We start from the raw sequence: 25,812 nt of genomic DNA, 5'->3' as shown, positions 1-25,812 counted from the left end.
GGTACTAGAGGTAGACATTGGGTGCCATCTCTTATCTAAATCAATAATTATAATTTTAATAATTTATTTAAAAGTGTAGAATTATCTGGAATTAGCCTGGAGTGGGGCATGNAATTTGAGCCTCAAATCTTTGATTTGAAAGTCAAAAGTCGAAGTTCACTAATAAATTTGACTTTCAAATCAAAGATTTGAGGCTCAAATTGTTGGACCACTTATGGCACCAATGACTTTCTTATTGGAAGTAAATCTTATCATCTACAGGTCTTTTCTCAATGGTGCAAAATAATGATAATCTATGATGATGAGATCTTGTTATTTGCTAGATTTACTTCCAATTAGTTGGTCATTGATGCCATAGAGATCTGATTCATGGAACAACCTCAGGAGTTTATTTTGTGGGGGGTTACAGAAATTGAAGGAATGTTGTAGCAAGTGTGTACAGTTGATGACTATGTTGAATAAAAGTGATTTGGTTTACAGATTTGTCTTTTGTTTTCTAGGAAAAGTTGCAAACTTTTCCTAGAAAACAAAAGACAAATTGTATGTATATGGACAGATTGATAGCAAACCTCTTGTATGAATATGGATTAATTGATATTTGAATTTGGATGAAATAAATTAGTGTTCTTGCATTTTAGGTGAATCCTTTTATGATTTGATGTTTTCATATGCATTTATAAAAAAATTAATTGATTATTGAAATACTTAATTAAACACTCTAGTAGCCAATCATAATCCTGCACATTTCAGCAATTTTTACTTTCCTGGTTCTGTTATATATAACAAAGGGAAAGTATGGTAATCAGTCAAAAACAGTGTAATTCATAATAAATTTACATTAGGGTTGGACTGAATATGGATCTTTGACCAAGTACTGAATATATTTGTCAAAAAAATATCTTGATGTAGTCCATTTATTAATTTAAAAATAATTAATGACACTGATGCAACGAGACTAATTTTTCCACATCTGGCTCAAAATTATTAAGTGGCATCCATAAATTGCTCATTTGTAGTTGGGGTAAGACAACAAACTCATATTATTTTAAATAGTATGTTAAATTCTTTTAAACACTGCATGAAGAAGCAATTTAGAAATTTAGCAAACAAAGTAGTGTATTTTGTAAATGTACAGTATATTCAACAAAGCTAGAAGTATTTATGACAACCATACAAAGTTGCTTGCTTCCTATGAATGCAGAAGCATTGTTGTTCATTCATTATAATTTATCACTTCTAAATTGTGATTATTAATAAATAATGATTGCTCAAGGTCTTAATGAAAGCATCACACCTTGAATAAATCCAGCAATAAATTTTAATAGACCAAAAACATTTTCAAACTACTTATATAGATCTTCATTAGTTGGAACAACAAAAATTTAAATTTAAAAATAATGATGTCAAAGAAAGTTGGCAATGTTACAAACTTCAAACTTGCTATAGACATTCAATTTTGTATATGCTTAGCCTGATTCAGGTCCCTGAATGTGGCCAAGAAGATTAGTTTAGGAAATAGTTACTGCTGGAAAGTGTGAGGTGTAACTCACACTTTCCAGCTTTTAAATTTACTTTAAAAGTTACTTTTAAATTTTTCTATGTAAAAATTTAAAAGTACAGTACATAAAAATAAACATCATAGGACAAAGAAAAAGTTAAAGAGTTCCTATAATGATTTTCGTGCCATCAACAAAGGTGTTTTTGGTCTATTAAAATTTATTGCTGAGATATTCAAGGTGTGCTGCTTTCATTCAGACATTTATCCAGTTTCAATAATTTTTTTATTACTAAGATTATTTATTAAAGTCATATTTGTTTCAGAAAGGAATAAATGACACACTCACAACACACACATGCTATTTCTTTCACTCACTCTCCCTCTCCTTCCTCCTCTTCTAAAATGAGATTATTTGGTGAATAGTTTTGCTTTGGGAAAGTATTTGGTCCAAATATCAAATACAGGTCTTTAGTATTTGAATATTGAATAATGCCAAATATTTGGTCCAGCATCATTTTGTACAAAATTGGAAAATATAGTCAATGAAGTATTTGTCAAAAGAAACTTTAAAAGGAAAACTATTTATACTTAATTGCTGCCTGTAAGAAACAAACAAATTCATTGAATACATGTGTATTAACTTGTATTAACTATATACATAAATATATAACTTTTCTGTTTCTCCCTTGACAGACACACTATTCTCTCTCTTGTTTTATCTTGAGAATTTTTCAGAGTTTGTTTTATTACATTGTTTTCATTAGGATGAAAACATGCTAAATAAGTAATAGGCTTTCAAAATTTCTTTCATATATATATAATAGACTTTCTATAGCTTATTTAATAAAATTTTTTTGTCCAGATGATTATTACGTAGCCAGTGATCGATGAGAAGATATATTATTTTCTTCAAATGCTGATTGTTTTTAAATAATTAAAAACTGAAAGGATCCCACACAAACCTTGTAGAAAATATTGCTAAATCCACCTGGATTAGGATGAATCTTTCATATTTTTGTACTACTAGTTGTCTCCACAAGCATGAAGTCAAAAAATGAACTGTTTTTGAGTTATCAAACATTCAAGATGCAAAAACAGTGTAATTCACATACATGTTGTAAAGTCCTAAATCCTTTTTATTTTGAAATGTAAATGTCCTGTAGAGTTCCTTTTCAACCATGATCAAGTCTTGACGAGTGACTCTCTTGAAAGATGGGTGTCTGTATAGTGTCTGTGTACTGTATAGGGAAGTGCTCTATACAGACTCTACTAGTGCAGTATAACTAAATGGCAGGAGTATCAAATTTGCATGTATTGCATAATGACATAATGAATGATTTTTCCAAAAAGAAATCCAGGTAATATGTCAAACATCAATAATGTTTGAAAAAAAAAAGTTTATATTTTGAAACAAAAAAGGGTTTAGAGGTTTGCAACACATGCTGTTTTGGCATCTTGGATCTTGATAACTCAAAAACTGCCCATTTTTAACTCTGTGCCTATAGAGACTGTTGATTGGGACCACTAAAACTCAATGCAGCATTGACCAAATGGATGCACTCTGAATATAGTTTATAATGCACTATAAGCTGTATATGAGGCTTTTGTAGTGTTATGGCACTCTATATTATAGAGACTAGTGGCCTTCTGCCAAATCTGTCAGGACCCATTTCCTGTTAGGTTTGAGCAGGGTCCTTTCATCCTTTCACACAGATTTAAAAAAAGAAAAAGTATTTAATTTACCATATACCATAATTTAAAATTTTATTCCTCTTTGGATATAAGAAAATGATATATAACTTATGGGATATTGGTGAATTTTCTAATTTGTGTTTTTTTACTTCTGTAGAGAGTTGCGAAGGTTTGATGGTCAAAACTCTGGACGTTGATGCCAGTTACGAAATAGCCAAAAGATCTCATAATTGGTTAAAGGTATTAACGTTTAAAATTATTAATTAGATNAGTTTTAGCACTTCAAGATAAGTTGCAATAATATGTGACTAAAGACGAAGCATAAGAGCTAACAGAAAATAAAAGCTTTAGAGGAAAATTTTAACAATTGCAAGCTTCTTATGAAATAAAAAGATCTTATCAAATATGATCAATTAATGTTCAACACGTTAACAATAGTATGTAACAAATGAAATTATTACATTAGAAGTTTTAAAATACAAAATAACAATTTTAAGGAAGAATGGAAAATACACTGGTGGACAAATCTTAAGGACGAATGCCATTTTCAACAATTACAGTTACAAACTGAACCTCAACAGCCTGTTGAAATATGCTTGAAATCATGATGTACTCTGTTATGTAAATCTTATGCAAATGTTTGAGTTCTGCACATGTTGGTCATGTGACAGCACAGATAAGAGATTTCAGGCAATCTGCGTGTGTAGTCAGTTTTCGTTAGATGTGAAATTTGAATGGAAAGGAGTGAAGTTACAATAATAAAATTCTGAACATGTCTTCCAGGCATCATTTAGATGATTTTACTCATGGAAGAATGATTGGAGAGATGGAAGAAGAGCAGAAAATAACAAATGTTGCCCATAAATTTAACATTGTGCAGAGTATTGTTTCTAGACTATGGGCAGCATTTCAAACTAATGGAATGTGCAACGTTCTAAAAATTTAGTAAAGTTGAAATTCTAAATGAAAAGTTACTATTTAAAAACATTTAGATTTTAATAGGTTTTTAAAAAAATAGTGAAATATATTGGTAAATGTGAATGATATGGAAAGCATTTATTCATTTGGTACTTGCATACTGAATTGAAGTTTTAGAAAATTGTATACATTTGTGTATAGACTAAAAAGGAAACTTTAGACTTTAACATTTCTTTATTTACAAAATGCATTTTTGTGATTTTTTAAAAATTATTTATCAATATGCAATGCAAATAATTAATAATTCTTATTTGATTTAAAACTTTTCTTAATTTATTTATGGTTACCATGCAGATGACTGCCAGTTATGGGTATCCAGATCTCTGTAGAGGTCCAGATACTATCCATAACTGCAGGTTTGAGTCCCACTCTGGTCTGATCTTTTCTTCTGGAATATTCTAAAATTTAAATTTAATTAATTAATTAAAATGTATTATTTTATATTTTCTGTTACATAAAATATTATAAATAACACTAGTTATTTTGAATTAATAAATAAAGTAAAAGCAAGCTAAAAATATTTTAAATATATGTTTATTCTATAAAGTTATATATAATATAAAGAAGAATTTTAATGTATAAGTTTATTTATTTCTATTTAATATTATTATTCCGTCTAGTTGAAGAAAGATTATTTAGATGGTGTTTGGCGACACTTTGGACGTTGTGGTGATAGGAGGTTATCGAGGAAAGGGAAAAAGAACCGGCACTTACGGTGGCTTTTTATTGGCTTGCTACGATGTTGAAAATGAAGAATTTCAGACAGTCTGTAAAGTATGTTTTGTTTTACATTTGAAAAATTATATGACTAATAGTAAAAGAATATAAAGTATTAAAATAATATATTTTTTTAAAACAGTTTTTAAAATAAATATTATTAAATTATATATATATTTTAATAACTATTTTATTGTAATAAATAATAATTAAAATATTTAATTTTTGCTTTCAGAACTTTAAATTTAATATTAAGTTATTCAATGTAAACTATTCTATTATTATTACCTAGATGATATAATTTTAGAAGTGTTTTTATAAACCATTTTAGCACTACTAAACCTTAGTAAACCAGCAATGGCAAGCTCATGATGCACATAATGATTTCAGGGTATTAGAATTAAATGTTTAGAAAGTATTAGGTTTCTTTAAATTATAAAAAAAAATATAGATTTCAAAACTTTGCATGTGTAGAGTGAAATTGGGATCCTGAAGTTGTCATAAAGACCACAGATTATGAACCTCAGAAAAATTATCATCAAATAAACAACAGATTTCTTAGTAAATGAAATATTTATTTTTACTATAATCATTTTTTTTCTAATTGTATAATTTATTGCTATTTTTCTGATGTAGATTAAAAAGTTACATAAATAAAATTTGTAAACCCTTTATATTTTTTTTTACTTACTTAAATTAAATATTTGGCCTGCAGTTTGGAGTTAATTAAATTTCAAATTCAGTTTTGATTTGCCTTTGGGAAAAGGTTTGCCATTGCTGCACTAAGCCATTTGTGTTGGCTGCCCAAAAACTGGTGATTGATCAGGTTGACTCCATTTTGAGAGAACGGAGCCCAAGGAGCGCCAAATACTGACTTTCATTTAGTGTTGTTAGTGCACATTAATGTGCTCCAACCTGAATGAAATTATAATTTATTATTAGACCATTAGTTGTTTCAGATTAAACCAGAATATATGCCTAAATATTTTAGAAAATTATGTTATCTATATGATTGTACAGAAATCATATGGCCAGTTAGTTGGTTGGAATTTTTTGGCACAAGAGCCATATAGGCTACCATATGGCACTACTTTGAGGATTGTTGTCATTTTTATCAATACAACAATTGTATACATAATATTGCTTTATGGTGATTGACTTGAGAGAGTGTATTAAAATGGTCAGTACAGATTTAAATATATGATGATTTATTATTTTTATAATTCAAAATTTATACTAAAATGCTTTTTTGAGTGTTGAAAATATGGTAACTTTAGTAGCAAATATAGATATACTTTCTAGTCTCTTCTGGATTTGTATAAGAAGAATTTTACTCCAGTGAAACCAATGTTGACATTGATGTATTTTTAAATGTTTATATTAGTTTGAGAAATAAATACAAACTGTAACTTATAAAACATTATTTTTTCTTGCATTGACATAAATTAGTCATGTTTCATTATCTTCCCATGGACAGTTTTGAGTATGATTATATTTAAGAGAAATATATGATATATAAAAGTAAAATGTAAATGACAATTTAAAACTTATTTTAATTGTTGCTGTTTTGAAAACTATAAAATGTAAATTGAAAAGTCAGAAAAACTAATTTGTTCTAACAGCAACCAAATATAAAGAACCTTAAAATAAGAAAATATTAATGATGCGATGAATATTCGGTTACTATTCGGTACTTGGCCTATGTTTCACTATTCAGCTGAATACTGAATATGTAATCACTATTCAGCACTATATACCTAAAAACAGGAGTAAGAAATAACAAAAACACATTAAATTAATCATTTTGGTAACTTTTATTAATGCTGAACATACATTTTAAGTTTGAGAAAGTGCAATTTTTTGCTATTTATGTAAAAGGTCAAAGGATGCTAAATGACTTTCATTACAAGCATTTAGCTTTCTGAAGTCTACGAGAACAATTATTTGGCATTGACGACCGCAAATTTTGTGCCAATAAGCTGCCTTGATTTGTTCGATTATGTTATCAATTCAATTTCATATTTATTTGCACATTTTCAGTTCACGGTCTTTCTCTGTTCTTTTTCTGTTATTTACATGTGTAGATCATTTCATTGTTATCCACATTTGATATCATCACTTAATACATACTGCCATGACACTCATGTCTGTCTGCTACAACTGTCAAGAATTAACGCGATTGGCAAAGTATTGTGACAGCGGGCCAATAGAGAGCAGGGTGCGCAATCCTTGCCATAATGCAGTTTGTGCGCCAATTTTCATACGTGCATTAATCAAGCTGAATAGTTTGGCCGAATATTCGGCTATTCGGCCGTGCTCCTGGCTGAATATTCGGGCTGAGGCTGAATATACTATTCATTGCATCATTAGAAAATATATTTACTTCCTTCAGAAATGAGTGGCAATAATGCTTACAAATGATTGTAATCTTGATGCTCTATCACTTTCAAATGAAAAATATTATTATATATATTCAATGTTGTGTGTGAACATGAAACAGCAGACCTAAATTATAAATAAAATCTATTTCTTAATTTGCAATAGAGTAACTAATATGCACTTAATTCAGGAACAATAAAGATCTGTTATTAATTAATATACAATAATATCTATATATAAAGATTTAAAATTTGTAATAGATTTTTTAAAATAATTCTTTTAATTCAACATTATTTGGTAAGTCATTCTGTAGTTTTAAATTTCAACTGATTTAAATACTTTTAAAGTAGTAGTAGTACAGTATAGTAGTATATAGTAGTATGTAGTAGTATAGTAGTAGATATACCTCAACTTACAGCAGGATCTGTTCTAACAGCCTGGGTGTAAGTCTGACATGGTATATACAAATAAAAACACAGTGCCAGATGGCAAAAGAGAGGTGATGTGATTATTACAAAAGAATCATACTTCAAGATGTGGTAAGATATTCAGTGTAGTAGTAATGACAAAAACGTGTTTAATAAAGCCATTTATTATATATTTTGCTATTATGACATGTATTACAGAAAATGTAAGGTTATGTGTGCAGTTACAAAACTAGCAGCATAGTTGCTTTGTTTTGTTTTCACCATATGTGTCTTATGTGCAACAGTACATGAGGATGTGCTTATGCTTTACGGGACAACCATTTTAAGTTGAGGCAGTTCGGCCCAATGAAGTATGCACCTGTTTATTATTGATAAGTGCCACCGTAACTTATCACTTACATTTTTAGGACAAGCCACCTGTTATCAAAGAGTTTTGAGATAGACCCTTCTGATCCGTGACAAAATCAGGATTAGGCAGTTGGTCAGGAGGGGCAATTAAGTGGTGTCACGTGACTGTTTTAATTGACAAAACTAATCAATGATAACTTATTTATCCCTGCTTATAAAGCATGAGATTTTTTAAGTTGTGAAGTTACGGTAATCATTTATAAAAAAATTATGATTATATCTTTTATTTCAATCAGTTTTCTCCCTTTCAAAACTGGAGAAAATTTATTTCCTTTTTCGGATCAAATTACAACAACATAAATATTTATGTTGTTGTAATTTGATCCGAAAAAGGAAATAAATATACCTATCAGCTTTCACTTAGCTCAAGTTTCACAGACCAATAATTGAAGAAGTGGGTGTTTTCTTTCACGGTCAGTGTAGAGTTTATTATTTTAGCAGCCATCCATTCCACTGCTATTATAAACAAGCTGTTAATCATAAAAGCTTCGGTTTCTGTTCTAATGTCGTCGGTGCTATCTAGCCCTTTAAATGTTTTCCCTTCTTCTCTATGTTCAACCACTAATTTTCCAATATCTTTTAATATTGCATGAGACATCTTCATAATTTCTGCTAATAAATCTATATTGTTCTCTGAACGCTCTTTATTGTCCATTTTGTTGTCTGCTTTTTCTTTTTCTTTTTTCCTGTTAAGTGTCGCCTCTCATTTCCCTGTAAACCAATTAAGTCTTGCAAGAAAGTCTAAGTTCTCTAATAAATTTATTAGAGAACAATTTGAGCCTCAGATCTTTGATTTGAAAGTCAAAAGTCGAAGTTCACTAATAAATTTGACTTTCAAATCAAAGATTTGAGGCTCAAATTGTTGGACCACTTATGGCACCAATGACTTTCTTATTGGAAGTAAATCTTATCATCTACAGGTCTTTTCTCAATGGTGCAAAATAATGATAATCTATGATGATGAGATCTTGTTATTTGCTAGATTTACTTCCAATTAGTTGGTCATTGATGCCATAGAGATCTGATTCATGGAACAACCTCAGGAGTTTATTTTGTGGGGGGTTACAGAAATTGAAGGAATGTTGTAGCAAGTGTGTACAGTTGATGACTATGTTGAATAAAAGTGATTTGGTTTACAGATTTGTCTTTTGTTTTCTAGGAAAAGTTGCAAACTTTTCCTAGAAAACAAAAGACAAATTGTATGTATATGGACAGATTGATAGCAAACCTCTTGTATGAATATGGATTAATTGATATTTGAATTTGGATGAAATAAATTAGTGTTCTTGCATTTTAGGTGAATCCTTTTATGATTTGATGTTTTCATATGCATTTATAAAAAAATTAATTGATTATTGAAATACTTAATTAAACACTCTAGTAGCCAATCATAATCCTGCACATTTCAGCAATTTTTACTTTCCTGGTTCTGTTATATATAACAAAGGGAAAGTATGGTAATCAGTCAAAAAATAACCCACCGAGATTTTTATATTTTTGGACTCAGGACCTTGGAACATTGAGACATTCAAAAAAAAAGAAAAAAAATTTGTAATTTTTTTTCCTTTATGTACGGATGATAGTTTGTGTGGAGGACATGACTTTGTTCACCCCTCTTTGAAGTTTAATCTTTTGTCAAAAATTTCTGAAGTTTTGCAGGCAGGTTTGTGTACTAGGGGATTTATGCTATTAAATTTTAGTGGGTTAAAGATCAACATGGTGGGGAGATAAAGGAAGTCATGTGTCATATTTCAAGTAGGGTCAGACTTAATGGTGAGTTTATTCGTTATTAGCATTTACAATATTTTATAAAATCTATCCCTGCCCTCAAAATTAAATATTTTGTCATTTTATAATAATTAAAAATATAAAAAGTTTTTAAAATAAAATATAACAGATGACACCACACATGCAGTTTTAAATGTTGCTGGACTTTTTTTTTTTATAGAACTATTAACTGTCTTACAAACACAATACTTCTATATTAAGTTGTATATTAATTAATGTAATTAACCATACTTCGTAATTTTAGATTATAATAAGTAAATGTTATTCATAAAAATTATACCCTGAGACTTAAAAGTGGAGAATTTACTTCATAATGAGATAAATCCTTTGCCTACATATGGAGAAATTTCAAAAATGTTTATCAATAATCATTAACTGACTTGTAAAAATAAACTCTCATATAACATGCTCCCTATACACAACAAAAGAATTGTGACTACTACTTATACAAAATTCTAATTTTGTCATCCAGAGGTATATGTTTTCTTCGACTTCTAGGTCTAGGTTTAAACTTGCATAAAATTGTCTGATAATGCAACTTCCTGTAATATGGAACATACCCCCTCTGCATTGTATTTGGACTCCACTGTATTTGAAAAATTTTTAGTTTTAGCACTTCAAGATAAGTTGCAATAATATGTGACTAAAGACGAAGCATAAGAGCTAACAGAAAATAAAAGCTTTAGAGGAAAATTTTAACAATTGCAAGCTTCTTATGAAATAAAAAGATCTTATCAAATATGATCAATTAATGTTCAACACGTTAACAATAGTATGTAACAAATGAAATTATTACATTAGAAGTTTTAAAATACAAAATAACAATTTTAAGGAAGAATGGAAAATACACTGGTGGACAAATCTTAAGGACGAATGCCATTTTCAACAATTACAGTTACAAACTGAACCTCAACAGCCTGTTGAAATATGCTTGAAATCATGATGTACTCTGTTATGTAAATCTTATGCAAATGTTTGAGTTCTGCACGTGTTGGTCATGTGACAGCACAGATAAGAGATTTCAGGCAATCTGCGTGTGTAGTCAGTTTTCGTTAGATGTGAAATTTGAATGGAAAGGAGTGAAGTTACAATAATAAAATTCTGAACATGTCTTCCAGGCATCATTTAGATGATTTTACTCATGGAAGAATGATTGGAGAGATGGAAGAAGAGCAGAAAATAACAAATGTTGCCCATAAATTTAACATTGTGCAGAGTATTGTTTCTAGACTATGGGCAGCATTTCAAACTAATGGAATGTGCAACAGGTGCAATGGCGGATTGTCCATGCAGTACGACACCCCAAGAAGATCAGTATATTGTTCTTTCAGTGAAAAAGAACCGACATAGCACAGTTGGTGAACTGGCAAGTCATTTACAGGCAGCCACAGGAACTAAGATATCCCGTAAAACTGTTGCAAGACGTTTGTGAAAGAAAGGACTATACGCCTGAAGACCTGTTGTCGATGTCCCACACTCAAGAGTTCACCGAAGTGCCCATTTGCAATGATGCCATCTGCATCACAATTGGACTAATGATGATTGGGCTAACATGCTCTTCTCAGATGAGAGTAGATTCAGTCTACCGTCTGATTCTAGATGGCAACTGATACGGCAGGAGGTTAGCAGTGCTTATTGTCCCGAAAATATTCAGGAAAGGGATCAATATCCGACTTGCAGTATCATGGTGTGGGCAGGCATCATGGTCAATAGCTGTACAGACCTGTATATGCTTGACCAAAGGATCATGACTGGCCAATGGTACATCGACAAGGTTCTTATCCCACATTTTTGATTTTTCCGAGGTGCTGTCAGTGAAAAGTTTCATTTTATGGATGATAATGCGCCTTGTCATAGCACACAAGCTGTAGAGGAGTGTCTTGACAGTAAAGATATTCATCACATAATCTAGCCAGTCCGTTCTCCTGACCTGAATCCGATTGAAAATGTATGGGATGCCTTGGGGAGATGTACTGCTGTTCAACAATATCCACTGACAAACAAGGAGATCCTCATTTGTGCAGTGAAAGAGGAATGGGACAACTTGCCTCAACAAATCCTGGATCATGTTGTTTTGAGTATGCCATGTCATGTACAAAGTTACATCACACTTCACGGTGACATGATACTCAGGATTGTTTGTAGTAAGTATTGTTCATTATTTGTACAACCATGCCTTTGGATAATATGCACTTTTTACAAAAACATCCTCTTTTGACATCCTGCGTACTTCCTTTGAACACAATTATTATACTAATCCATGTTGAACATGCTGTCAATACTATTGTTTTCTTCTTGATCTACAATCACATGTAGTTTTTCATATACATGCCCATTTCTTCTTCGTCCTTAAGTTTTGTCCACCAATGTATATTTATGCCATTAACCTTCCTGCTACACATATTGAAAACTGATATTATACAGCTTCTGGAAGCATTACTGTAAGCAATCTTCTGCAGCCACCCATATCTCCTGCAATGCTGTTTTTACCTCATTTGATGACTCAAAATGACATCAAAGTGATCTCAGGCCATTTATAATGGATGGATTCATGCAAATGACCACATTTTATGCCCAGATATTTGGTGTTTGCATGAATCCAGCCATCTAAATATCCTGAGATTATTTTATTTTATTATGGATGGTTGCAAAAGATGGCTTATGGTAATGCTTCTAGAAGCTGTACGAAAACTGGAAAAAGAGTATAATCACCCAAGGGGATTATTTTGAAGATGGTTGTGAATTGATCTAAATTATTCAAGGCAAGGAATTATATGTCAACTCCCTAAACTTTTAGTTCCTATATATATATAATTTTAGAATATATTCACAGTAGTAATAAATGCCTTGCTATTCAGGGATGCTTAGGCTTTCTGAGGGGGTGGTATTTGAAATACATTAATTTTATATATTACTGCCTTTATTTTACTTTTAACTAATATGTAATTTGAATAATTGTAATTTTAGGCCAAATGATTGTATGTCCCTGTTTATTATATGCATTTTTTTATTACCTGGTAACAACTTAATTTATATACTTTATAAAACTGTAATAATGAAGTTATTAATGTAGTTATATAATACAATTACAGTAACATACAATAGAAATAGCACAGTATAATGTTAATTTTTAATTAATAAAATTGCAGCTTCAAAGTTACGAAACCAATAAAATTTATTCTTAAAAAAGGATGGAAGGATAATTGATTATCCAAAAAAGTCATTTTCCTTTTTTCCAGGCAAGAACTTTGGTTAGTTTATGATCAATTTATTTTCATCTTTCTAACTTTATCTTGTCCATTTGTCACTTTATATAAAAAACTTTTCTGGGGATGTGACAATTGCGAGAATTAATCTTAAGCGATTTAAGTGTAGAAAATAGTTTTACAGGATATTAACAGATTCTTAACAAAAGATTTTAAACATAAAAGAAATCTTTTATGTTTAAAATTGTAAACATATTTAATTGAATAAGCTTTGAATTCAAAAATTTGTTTTATACCGATCATCATTTTCAATTTGTCTGAAATGAAATCAGTTTAGGTTTGAAAGCATTTAAAAAAAAATTACTTTTATTTCCTGGCATCTTGAAAATGTTTTATTAAAATCTTATATTGATTTATGAAGAAGAAAACATTTTAAAAAATCATTTAATTGTTGTGTGGTATAAGAACTGCACTTAAATATGCAACAACAGCATAATGTACAAAATAAAATTGTCAGTGTTTAAAATGCTGTAAAAATGATTAATCTCTTTCCTTTAGCATTTAGATTAATGATTAATTCTTGAATAATTAATTGATTAATTGTGTGAAAATTTGTCACATTTATGATGTCATATTAAATGTATAGCAAACTTAATTATGAATAAATAAAAGAGAGACCAAGCTTGATTTATACTTTCCTGGCTTATATATAAGAGGGAAAGTATGGTGATCAGTCAAAAAGTGACCACCCTGAAGATTTTTACATTTTTGGACTTGGGACACTTTGAAACATCAAAAAATGCAAAAAATTTTAGGGAATTTTTTTCTGTACATATAGATATTAGTGTATGTGTATGTTTATGACATGATTTTATTCACATACTTCAGAATTTAATAACTTTTGTCTTTGCAAGGAGGTTTGTGTATTTAGGGGATTGATGCTATTAAATTTTGGCATTATTAAGGTCAAGGGGACGGGAAGATATAGGGGGTCATTTGTCACATCTCAAATGGGGTCAGACTTAATGAAGATTTTAGTCCCTATTAGCATTTTCAATTTCGTAGGAGTGTCTTGACAGTAAAGATATTCATCACATAATCTAGCCAGTCCGTTCTCCTGACCTGAATCCGATTGAAAATGTATGGGATGCCTTGGGGAGATGTACTGCTGTTCAACAATATCCACTGACAAACAAGGAGATCCTCATTTGTGCAGTGAAAGAGGAATGGGACAACTTGCCTCAACAAATCCTGGATCATGTTGTTTTGAGTATGCCATGTCATGTACAAAGTTACATCACACTTCACGGTGACATGATACTCAGGATTGTTTGTAGTAAGTATTGTTCATTATTTGTACAACCATGCCTTTGGATAATATGCACTTTTTACAAAAACATCCTCTTTTGACATCCTGCGTACTTCCTTTGAACACAATTATTATACTAATCCATGTTGAACATGCTGTCAATACTATTGTTTTCTTCTTGATCTACAATCACATGTAGTTTTTCATATACATGCCCATTTCTTCTTCGTCCTTAAGTTTTGTCCACCAATGTATATTTATGCCATTAACCTTCCTGCTACACATATTGAAAACTGATATTATACAGCTTCTGGAAGCATTACTGTAAGCAATCTTCTGCAGCCACCCATATCTCCTGCAATGCTGTTTTTACCNAAATTTTAGGGATTTTTTTTCTGTACATATAGATATTAGTGTATGTGTATGTTTATGACATGATTTTATTCACATACTTCAGAATTTAATAACTTTTGTCTTTGCAAGGAGGTTTGTGTATTTAGGGGATTGATGCTATTAAATTTTGGCATTATTAAGGTCAAGGGGACGGGAAGATATAGGGGGTCATTTGTCACATCTCAAGTGGGGTCAGACTTAATGAAGATTTTAGTCCCTATTAGCATTTTCAATTTCGTACAAAACTCATCTCTACCCTGAAAATTAAGCTTTTTGCCACTTTAAATAAAATCTCATAACAGATGGCACCATACACAATTTTAAAGTTTGTCTGGGAAACTTACACGACTCATTGCTGGTCTATTTTAAATAATTTTGCAAGGTGAAATATTGTAAAAATTTCCACAAATAATCTAAGCGTTTAGAAATATAAAAATAAAAATTAGCTAAAAATTTATAATAATAAATTTTTCATCGTTATATTAATTCATTTATAAAATTTTTAAATTATTGTGACATTTCAATTATAATTCATTTCTTTTCTTATTCTAACTTGAAAATATTTGTCATAAAAATAAGAATATAATTAAATTCTATAATAAAAAATATGCATTTTCCAAATATTTGTTTTTGAATGTAAAAATGTTGTGATAAATTAACAAAAAAATTAAAGTTTTCAAGTTAATAAATGTTAATAAAAGAAAATATGCTGATGGATAAAAATTATTAAAAATTATTTTGAGATCCAAATAAACCTTAACCATCAATTACAATACTTCAGAAAAATATAAACACTAAAAAAAATGATTAAAAACATTTGGCTCCTACCCAACAATAGCATTTGGCATCAACCTCGGGGATCAAATTTTACTGAAGTGACGTCCAACATTGAATAGGTTGCCCCATTTGTCTTAATTGGACTTTAAAGGTTTGTTAACGTAGTAGTATTTTATATTTTTTTTAATTTTTTGACTGTTTTTAATTGTGCATCTTTACTATTTCTTGTAATAGGAACAGTGAAGTAAAAATATAAGAATGTTATTTAACTTCTGAGTTTATATATATCGACTTGACAGTATTATGTTGTTTTGTTGTTGTCCTGATGTAATGCCAGGTTTTCTTTGCTCGTAAACAATGTTTATTATTGTTGGTACAATTATTAATTTCATTGTGAAAGTTCATTTATATGTTGTTTTTTTATCCTTTTGTAAATGAAACAAATTATTAATTTATAAAAATTTGGCATTCTTTGTTTGTTAAATTAAATTACATTTAAATTGTTATTTTTCATTTCAGTTTAATTATTTTCATACTCTATTTTTTATTGTACGATAATAATAGTTATTGTATTTTTTTAAATATAAACAATGCGTGTTGTAAATCAAAAACAAAGCAATTATAATTTTGTTTTATTTTTTTAAATTGTATTACGATTGATAGTCATTATGTAATTGTTTAGTAACTTACTCGTTAAGACAGAAAAATTCTGAAATTAATATTTGATTCTTGAAACTTCGGAAGATATTCTTGTATATTAATTGAATAGCATTGAAAAGTACTTAACTACATGGAAGTACTTTTATTGGAGAAACCAAAATTCATCAATATATATAAGCATATTATATTTTAAAAAGTAGAAATGTTGGTTCTAAAATGTTATTTAAACTTTCGTTTGATTGCAGATAACTCAATTCAATGGTGAAATTCAAGTTTAAATACCATTAATATAAATTTAACTAAATTAAAATTATTATTATTAATATAATCTCTAAAGTCTCATTGTGCATTTGCTTTATTACTTGATGTATTTTATACAAGTTCAGATATAATTATTTTTCATTTTTGTATTTATTCAAATAAAATGAAATCAATAAAACTTCAAAACAGAAGTTATGATGATTTATTCATGATTATAACTAAAATTACATGATGTGAAGTCAGTTCATTTAACTGTTATGGTTTGTTTTATTTGGAGAATTTTTAAATATTAATTTTAAAAAAATATAAATTAATATAAAAGGATAAAAGGTTGATATGCAGTAAATTATAAATTTGTTATAAATTATTAATAAAAATTTTAACGTTAAAAATTGCTATTGTAAAAATGTATGAAAAATTTAATATAAGTTGATAATGCTTTCACATCATTAGTATCTACTGATAATGTTGCCATTTTTTTAAGAAAATAATACATTAAACTTGTTACTAAAGCCAAAAACAAACATTATTTATCTTTAGATTTATTAAATTAAAAAAATATAATGTTATTTTGTTAGATCATTTTATATTTTGGTTAATTATTTTACTAATTTATGAAAAAATTGTTTTCACTTTTAAAATGGTTTCCACTTATTTTCCTGTATTTAATTTAGCAGTTTCCTCGAAATAGGAAAAAAGAAAGGAATTATTTTAATTTCCTTATTAGTGATCTTGTTAATCTCAGTTGATACTCTTAAATTGTGGCATAAACAGACTCAAATTTAATAAGTGTACCTTATCAAACTAACTATATTGATAATTACATTTAAAATTGCCAAATCATCTCTACTACAAATTCTTAAGTGATCCTTTAATCTTATTTAATTTTATTTAATTAAAAAATAAATGTTATATAATTTTTCTGATTTAATAAAAATGGCATTAAGAAGAAAAATAAAAATAAAATAAATAAAAATAAGTTGTTTGTATAACATAAATTATTTTTTTTCTGTTTCGACTAGAGTCATAAAACAAGATTATTATTGTTATTGCCAAAAAATAATAATAGAAAATGTTAAGCAATAGCTTTATTATTTATATATATTATTTTCTCTTAAAACTTTTAAAATTTATTACTTTGTTGTTTATCATTATACAAATTATTTTTTTATTTTTGTCCAATAATCATACAGTAAATATTATAAATAAATAGCATTTCTCATCAAATTTAATGAATAACTCGATATAATTCTCCAGACATTTTTACTTAAATGTATAAAATTTTATTTGAAGATTTCTGTATCTACATTAACTTCTTTACAAATACATTTTTAAGTTCCATATATGAAATTTTTAATACTGTAATATAGCAATTTTTATTTAAAAAATTCTTAATTGATTTGAATTTATTGATAACAGTTTTCCTAATGTTGACGTGTTAGTTCTGCAAAATAAGCAAATCTCGTTAAAATATTAAATCATCATATAGAAAAATATGCAAATTAGTCTCACGACGGCGCTCTTGATTGACGTCATTTAAATTTATTCATATTTTTGCATATAACATAGAAAGTAGTCTATTGAAATAAAGGATATAAAAATTAAATATGTATAAAGTAATTGATATAGAATATTTTGTGAAATTATATTCCAACAATATAGTATCTATTTTGTTTGTTTATTTGTTTACTTACAGCAAATAAATATATGAATGTAAGTGCACTCTAATGCATTTTCATGAAGAATATGTTTGAATTATATATAATGGTAATAGATAAATTTATATAAACTATCAATATTTGTTTTCATTAAAGATTCATTCAATCAAATATTCATAAAATTATAGTCTGACAAGTAATACCATTTTTAACTTATAGAATCTCCAAAACCTCTCTTGTGTGTTTCTCTGAATATTATATCCTTGTTAAGGTTATAAAATTTTCATGAACATTATCATTTGTTTTATCCACTTACTTTCTAAATAACTAATTCATAGCTAATTAATAAAAATGTTGCTGTTTTAATCTGATTTTGATTATACTTAATCAGTTTCTAATGTAGTTAAAGAGTAATTTGGTATTATATAATCCATTTTACTGGTGTTAAACTAGGGTAAAGGAAGTTTAAAATTGAAATATTTGCATTAATTTTAATGTTAATGTCTTCAGGGCTATAGCTTTTAAAGAACAACAATTAAAATATATTGAATATATTGAATTTGAACAATATGAAAGGTGTTTTATTTATTTAGTTTATTGGTTTGGATTTTCTAACTTAAGATATAAAATATTAAATAATATCCTGAAACCCCTTGGCTATATAGCTCACTGCCTATGCACAAGGGCAACTGACACCTGAAAAACATGATTACTGGTAAATACTGTAACTATAATATAAAAGAAAAATGCACTAAAATTTGGTAACGTCCCATAAAAGGCTAGAACTTTTATATTTATAAAATTTATTATGGTAAAGATACAACAATTACTATATAGCACAGACTTACATAAATAATAATAATCTTGATTGCTGTTCTTTCTTATTTTTATTCTGGGGTTATTTCCTAAAACTGGCTATACTCTGCAGCAGTTTTAGGAAATAACTCCAGAATAAAATAAGATAGCCTATATATGAAGCCTATAGTAAAGCCTATATATAATATAAAAATAAAAATAAGCCTATATATGAAGGGGGCTTACACCCAAGGTTTCAGGGTAATTAACAAAGTGAAAGAGAAAAAATAATGACAAAGAAAAGTAATTGTTAAATATATAATTATGAATAAAAATGTGACATTTGTTTCATTTTTTTTTATCATTAACCTAGGCATTTATCATATAATATGATAAATGCTTAATCTAATGATAAAATTCTATTGGTTTAAAAATTTTCTTTGGCATTATTTTTCTTTTATTATGTTAAGTAATAATTACTTTAATATTTTATAACAGAAAATTGAAATATTACACCATCTAATAAAGTACTTTTTATGTTCTTTAATGACTATATTCCTGAAGATATTTGCATTAAAATTAGAAAAATTTTTAAACTTATTGTCTTTCTGTTCTAGTTTAACACCTGAAAAACAGGTTATGTAGCACATGATTGATAGTATATATAATATAATTAACAATTATCCAGTTAGTATTAGTAGATTCATGTTGTTTCTGTTTCTTAATTGTTTGAATAACTAATGTTTTTATATATATATATATATATATAATATTTACTTCACAGTGATTTATATAATATCATATTTACATCCCTATATGCTATTTACAGTTAAATCTCGTATATCAGAGAAAAACTAATATTAAAATATGCATAAAATGAATATTATTTGAAATTATTTACAAAATAACAAAATTGTGATAATCAGTTTATTTAATCTGCCTTTCAGTATTTTTTCAGAATATTATATCACTGTATATTGTAAAATAAATCTCCAAATATAAAACTTAAATATTATAATTACTTATTTTGCCAATTCTGTTTAATAAGATGTCATTAATTTTGTGTGCCCTGATTTTTTTTTTTTTTTTAAGTATTTAAGCAATATCAATATATTTGAATTCAAAAGATACAATGGAAGATTACTTTGGAATGGGATTTGTAAAGATAGGTTTGGAAATGGAGGGGAGGCAAAAGGAAGCTTCAATCTCGCTAAATTGACTCAAGGGTGGTCTGGTCATAAACTATGTAGAGGTGGTAAACATCAAGCAGTAAACAAATGGGTCGGAGATCAACAAATGTAAAAGTAAGCTTCACCCACATCTGAGGCAAGAGGACCTAGTTGTAAACTTTTCCTGAGGAAGAGTCATGATTGGTGGGAAGATCCTGTAAAGAAAATTTTAAAAAGACTGGAAACCGAGAGAGTAGAGGAAAGGGATCCAACCTAGCAGCACTAAGGTCTCAGATACTTGGCAAGCTTGCTGAGGATAGAGAGCATTCACTGGATTGAAATAATTAATTTCTTAAGGATCTGTGTCTGCAGTCAACAAATTTTTTAAGCATTTTTTTTAATTATTATGACATATTCATTAGGTTCTACTGCAGGTGTGTATGCAGATGACAACACAATAAAACTGTGTTTCAACATTTATGAAGTTGTAGAATATTGCAACAATGCACTGGCATTTTTGTGTTAAAACTAGGAATTGGCCTAGCACAGGCATGGCCAATATATGGCTTGCGGGCTGGATGTGGCCTGCGATTAATCTTTCAATTTTGGTGAGAATAGCTCGATGAAAAATTCTGACGCCTAAAAAAAAAAATCAACAACTCGCTGTCCAGTTAGAGTTAACCCTCCATTACAAATCTTTTAAGTACAGAATAGAGCATTCATAAATCATGATAATGTGAAAAATGTATCTGTAGTCTCTCTGTACAATTTAGTCTCTACGGGGTGACACCACAATGAGATCTTGCACCACCTCAAAATCTTCCTAGGGCAGCCTCTGGTTCGGCCCGTGAAAAAAGTTTTCTTTTCGGTCCATGGGCAAAAACTGTTGGCCACCCCTGGCCTAGCACAATCAGAAAGGCCATGTACACCAGCAAAAATTCTGTCACCACTCACCAAATTATATGAGAGGATCTTGCCATCAGACTTGTTATTCCCAGTGTTGCCCATCATAAGACAGGATGTAGAAATAGAGATATTTTATATAAATCAACCATCAATCAGTCCGCTATATATATATATTTTTTTTTAAGCATTGGCCCTACAGTATTGATATAAATGGTTTACAACTCTATTCGTTCCCATAATGGAGCTTATTTTGTATACTTTTGCATCAAGAACATTGTAGAGGAGATTGTATGATCTATGTGAATACAAATAGCAATTTCCTCTATGATGTTCTTGATTCAAAACTACTCAAACATATGTTGGTTTTCCTGAATACATTCAGTGTATCTGGATCATGTGCACATACACAGCTGTGTGCATATACCAGTGTATGTACACAATTGTACAAACACTGTGCAACTTCTGTGTGTGTACAATTGCTAGCCAGAGTGATGACAAAAACAGTCCTTCAACAATTTGTCAACTGTGTATACATTGCCTAATTATTAAAACTGTTTTGAATAAAGTGATGATTTATAAATTTATGAAATAAAATTTGATTAGATATCATATATTTCGGTATTTTATTTAACGCAGTTAATTTAACTGTTTTAAATAAAAAATATCATCATATTTATAAAACATATTATAGGTAATAGCTATAGTTTAATGTAAGCTATATTAAATAATGTATTCAAAGTATTAAGTATTCATCATTAAAATAACCTGTAGTTTTATATAAATTAATCATGGTAAACGCCCATTAGAATTAATAACTACTATATGAATGAATAAATTTTATAATTGTAGATTGGAACTGGTTTTACAGAAGAAGAATTAGAATTGCACAATACCTTCTTCAAACAACACGTCATATCAAATCCGAAATCATATTATCGCTATGACTCCAGTGTTGAGCCGGATGAATGGTTTGAACCTGTACAAGTTTGGGAAATCAAATGTGCAGATTTATCTAAATCTCCTGTTCATAAAGCTGCTGTTGGAATTGTAAGTTCTATTTATTTATTTAATTTTTAAAAATTAAAAAGAATTAATTTACATGAAGTCTTTTGTTATTAAGAATTATGTATATAAAATAACCAAAAAGATGCATAAAAGTAATCACATTTTCAGTTACTTGAGCTTATCAAATTTTAAACGAATATCATTAACACGACACATCTTTCATTTTGTTGTTATTTATTATACTTTTTAATTATTATTATTATAAATAATACTCATTATATTAAGCATTTTCAGAGAAATTTTAAACTATGATATTTAATTAAGATGCTAACTCTAAATTATAAAATTTATTTTTTTTTAATAGTGAATATTGTCTGAATTTTAATACTTATTTTTATAGTTTTTGTATAATATTATTGCCATTAAAAATGCTTAAAATAATCAAAAATACTATTTCATATAGAAATTAAGTATGGTATAAATATTGATGTGTTTTTCAAAGAAACATTTTTCTTTGTTCATTATTTATTATTCTAATTTCAAATGAAATTTTATTTAAAAATTGGCTACCCTTTGAAAATATAATTAAAATTGCTATCATTATATTAAAAATGCATATTAACCACAAATTTTATAAATTTAATTATTCACTTGTTAGTTTTATCATTTCTTATATTACACATAATAAATGAAGATATTAAAAATGTGCTTTATTGTTAATTAATTATTTAAGATATTTTAAGCATAAATTACATAATTAAAGTAATATATTAAGTGAAATCTGTTTAAATTTTATTTATAACCAATCATTGATTATCAACATAATTTTGCGGAAATTACAGTTAGATAGTTTATACAAAATTAAATTACTTTTCGGGATTACAGAAAAGCAAATATATCTTAAATATTAAATTTTTATAATTTAATTTGTTCATGAGCAAAGTAATGTTTTCAATGACATTGCTAAATGATTTGTTGTTTATTACAGTAAATTGTCTTGTTAAAGAAAGATTTTCAGAAAAGAATAATTTATTATAGATGGATTTTATTCTAGATCATAGTCTATTTGATCTCAATTCATTATAAAGTATCGTGTATCCTAAAGTAATGAATTTTTATTTTTGTAGATTGTCTATTAAATAAATTTGAATTTATTTCTCCGAAAATATGTTGAAATTTATATGGTACATGTGAACTGTACGTTTGTTTTTCTAACACGGCCATATTCACTTGTACACGTACACTTTTTATTTATTTTTAAAACTTAGATGAAATGTATTTAAAAAAAAAAAAAAACAAATGAGAAACTCCTCAATGAAAAGGAACATTCATAAATTATATAAACAAAAACTCTAGTTTTTAAATTTATTAATGAATTTGTTATAAGAATTTTCAAATATTGATGAAAGAAGAAAATTTAATAATAATAATTTTTCTGATAGCTTGATCCAGAAAAAGGGATTTCTTTGAGATTCCCCAGATTTCTTAGGATAAGAGAAGACAAAACTCCTGAAGAAGCTACTTCTGCTAATCAAGTAAGTTTTGTTTATATTTTAGCATATTTATGATCTGTTTGTTATTCTGCAGTAATTTTTTTTTCTTCCTTATTTGAATATAAAAAGAAATAGGAAAGAATGCAATCAAACCGATGATTGTCAGTGTTATATTGTGAATGTTTAGGAATTTCTTTAATTAAAGAAAAGGAAAAAAAAATTAATTAGTCAATTTTCTTTTAATTAGTTTTATTTCAGTGTTATTCAAAACAATGTAATGATATTGTATTTAATTAATAAAATATATATATATTTTATGCAGATTGTAGAATTATATAATAATCAGGAGCAAGTGAAAAATCAGAAATCTCATTCCACCAATGCAGATGATAATGAATTCTATTGAAAAATCAAATTCGAAGTATTTTTGTACAAATTTTTTAATAAAATGTTTTTAATTGATTCATTTTTTTACAATTTAATTCAAATATTTGATAGTCCTGTTGAGAATATTTTTGTGTGTTTATATTCTTCTGTGTGTAATTATTGAATTCCATTATCTGTTGTGTTGTTTACAACTGTGTTAAGTAAGAAAAATGTTGTTAATAAAATATATTTATAAAAAAGAACTGTATTTTATTTATCTAAAAAAGTATATAAACAAATATCTGGCGTAAGCAAGTTTTCAAAATAAAACATATTAATATAAATAAATATTTGTATAATTTTTATNCAAATCTTTTTCTTTTTTTTTTCTTTTTTTTAACCTTGTGAATATATTTTATTTTCGAGTTTAATTTAAAAATTTACTTAATTAAAAAGTGTTTAAACAGTGGGTTATACTGCCCTAAATATTCGAATTAAGTCTTTAAAAAAAAGAACAATAATTAAATTTTGTTATTGTAGTGTCACGCCAGAATGCATTCATTACATACATCAAAACATTTTTTTTTTATTTTTTATTTTAAATCCCATTAGTTAAAATTGAACAATCAGAAGGGATGCAATTGTTGCCAAGCTTTATCTCTGATTAATGATCATTTTTAGATGTCTTTTAAATTAAAATGATTCAGAATTTGACTTTTCAACGATCAGTTCCACCTAAGAATGATTGGACTGTGATTTGATGTTTCTTTATCCAAAGTCACGTTTTGTTGTGCCAGTGTAGAAAGAAATTGTTCATTTGGAAATTTGTAACAAAAGGCTAAAGTCATTTACAGAGCTTCCTGCTACGCTATCATGAAATTCCATTTTGATTATTTATAATTAATCTTTTGCAAAATTGTCAACTACCAAGCTCTCTCTCTCTCGCTCTTTCTATGTGTATAAGCTTCAGAAATAAAATTTAATTTCTTTCTATCTTTAGTTTTCTATTCATAGAGTATAAAATATTGTGGAATGCATTAAAAAAATGTAAATGGTGAATTTGAATAATTTTTTTTTCAAATTTGATTAAATTATTACTTTTGCTAAAGAAAAATCTGAAGTTTAATTTTTTTTTCTCCTGATTCCACAAATAATATACACACTGCCTATTGAATAGATAATGTAAGAAGTAATTCTCAGTGTGTGAAGTATACAAGTTAATATATTCAACCAAGAATGGAAATTCAAATTTTTTTTCCATATTGTATCTATAATGAAAGTTGGCATTAAATATGAATAAAGAAGAATAAATTTTAAGTTTTTTTTTTTTTNAGAGTCATAAAACAAGATTATTATTGTTATTGCCAAAAAATAATAATAGAAAATGTTAAGCAATAGCTTTATTATTTATATATATTATTTTCTCTTAAAACTTTTAAAATTTATTACTTTGTTGTTTATCATTATACAAATTATTTTTTTATTTTTGTCCAATAATCATACAGTAAATATTATAAATAAATAGCATTTCTCATCAAATTTAATGAATAACTCGATATAATTCTCCAGACATTTTTACTTAAATGTATAAAATTTTATTTGAAGATTTCTGTATCTACATTAACTTCTTTACAAATACATTTTTAAGTTCCATATATGAAATTTTTAATACTGTAATATAGCAATTTTTATTTAAAAAATTCTTAATTGATTTGAATTTATTGATAACAGTTTTCCTAATGTTGACGTGTTAGTTCTGCAAAATAAGCAAATCTCGTTAAAATATTAAATCATCATATAGAAAAATATGCAAATTAGTCTCACGACGGCGCTCTTGATTGACGTCATTTAAATTTATTCATATTTTTGCATATAACATAGAAAGTAGTCTATTGAAATAAAGGATATAAAAATTAAATATGTATA

General features: G+C 27.7%; 1 protein-coding gene across 1 annotated transcript in view; it reads left to right on the top strand.

Annotated features, from left to right (window-relative positions):
* Nucleotides 1-24,146, top strand: part of LOC111629605 (DNA ligase 1-like) — a gene marked incomplete at its 5' end in the record, with an annotated part of 29,645 nt that extends 5,499 nt beyond the window's left edge. The window contains 6 exon segments of the mRNA XM_023373504.1: nucleotides 3,348-3,430; nucleotides 4,789-4,815; nucleotides 4,817-4,942; nucleotides 21,872-22,069; nucleotides 23,470-23,562; nucleotides 23,843-24,146. Coding sequence (XP_023229272.1) covers nucleotides 3,348-3,430; nucleotides 4,789-4,815; nucleotides 4,817-4,942; nucleotides 21,872-22,069; nucleotides 23,470-23,562; nucleotides 23,843-23,926 — 611 coding nt within the window.
* Nucleotides 24,147-25,812: the final 1,666 nt, after the last annotated feature.

The sequence above is a fragment of the Centruroides sculpturatus genome, unplaced genomic scaffold (assembly GCF_000671375.1).
Source record: "Centruroides sculpturatus isolate CEXI.00-Female unplaced genomic scaffold, Cexi_2.0 scaffold652, whole genome shotgun sequence".
In the NCBI taxonomy this organism is placed as follows: Eukaryota; Metazoa; Arthropoda; class Arachnida; order Scorpiones; family Buthidae; genus Centruroides; species Centruroides sculpturatus.
Note: the sequence above shows the minus strand (reverse complement) of the source record. Positions and strands in the feature narration are given on the sequence as shown.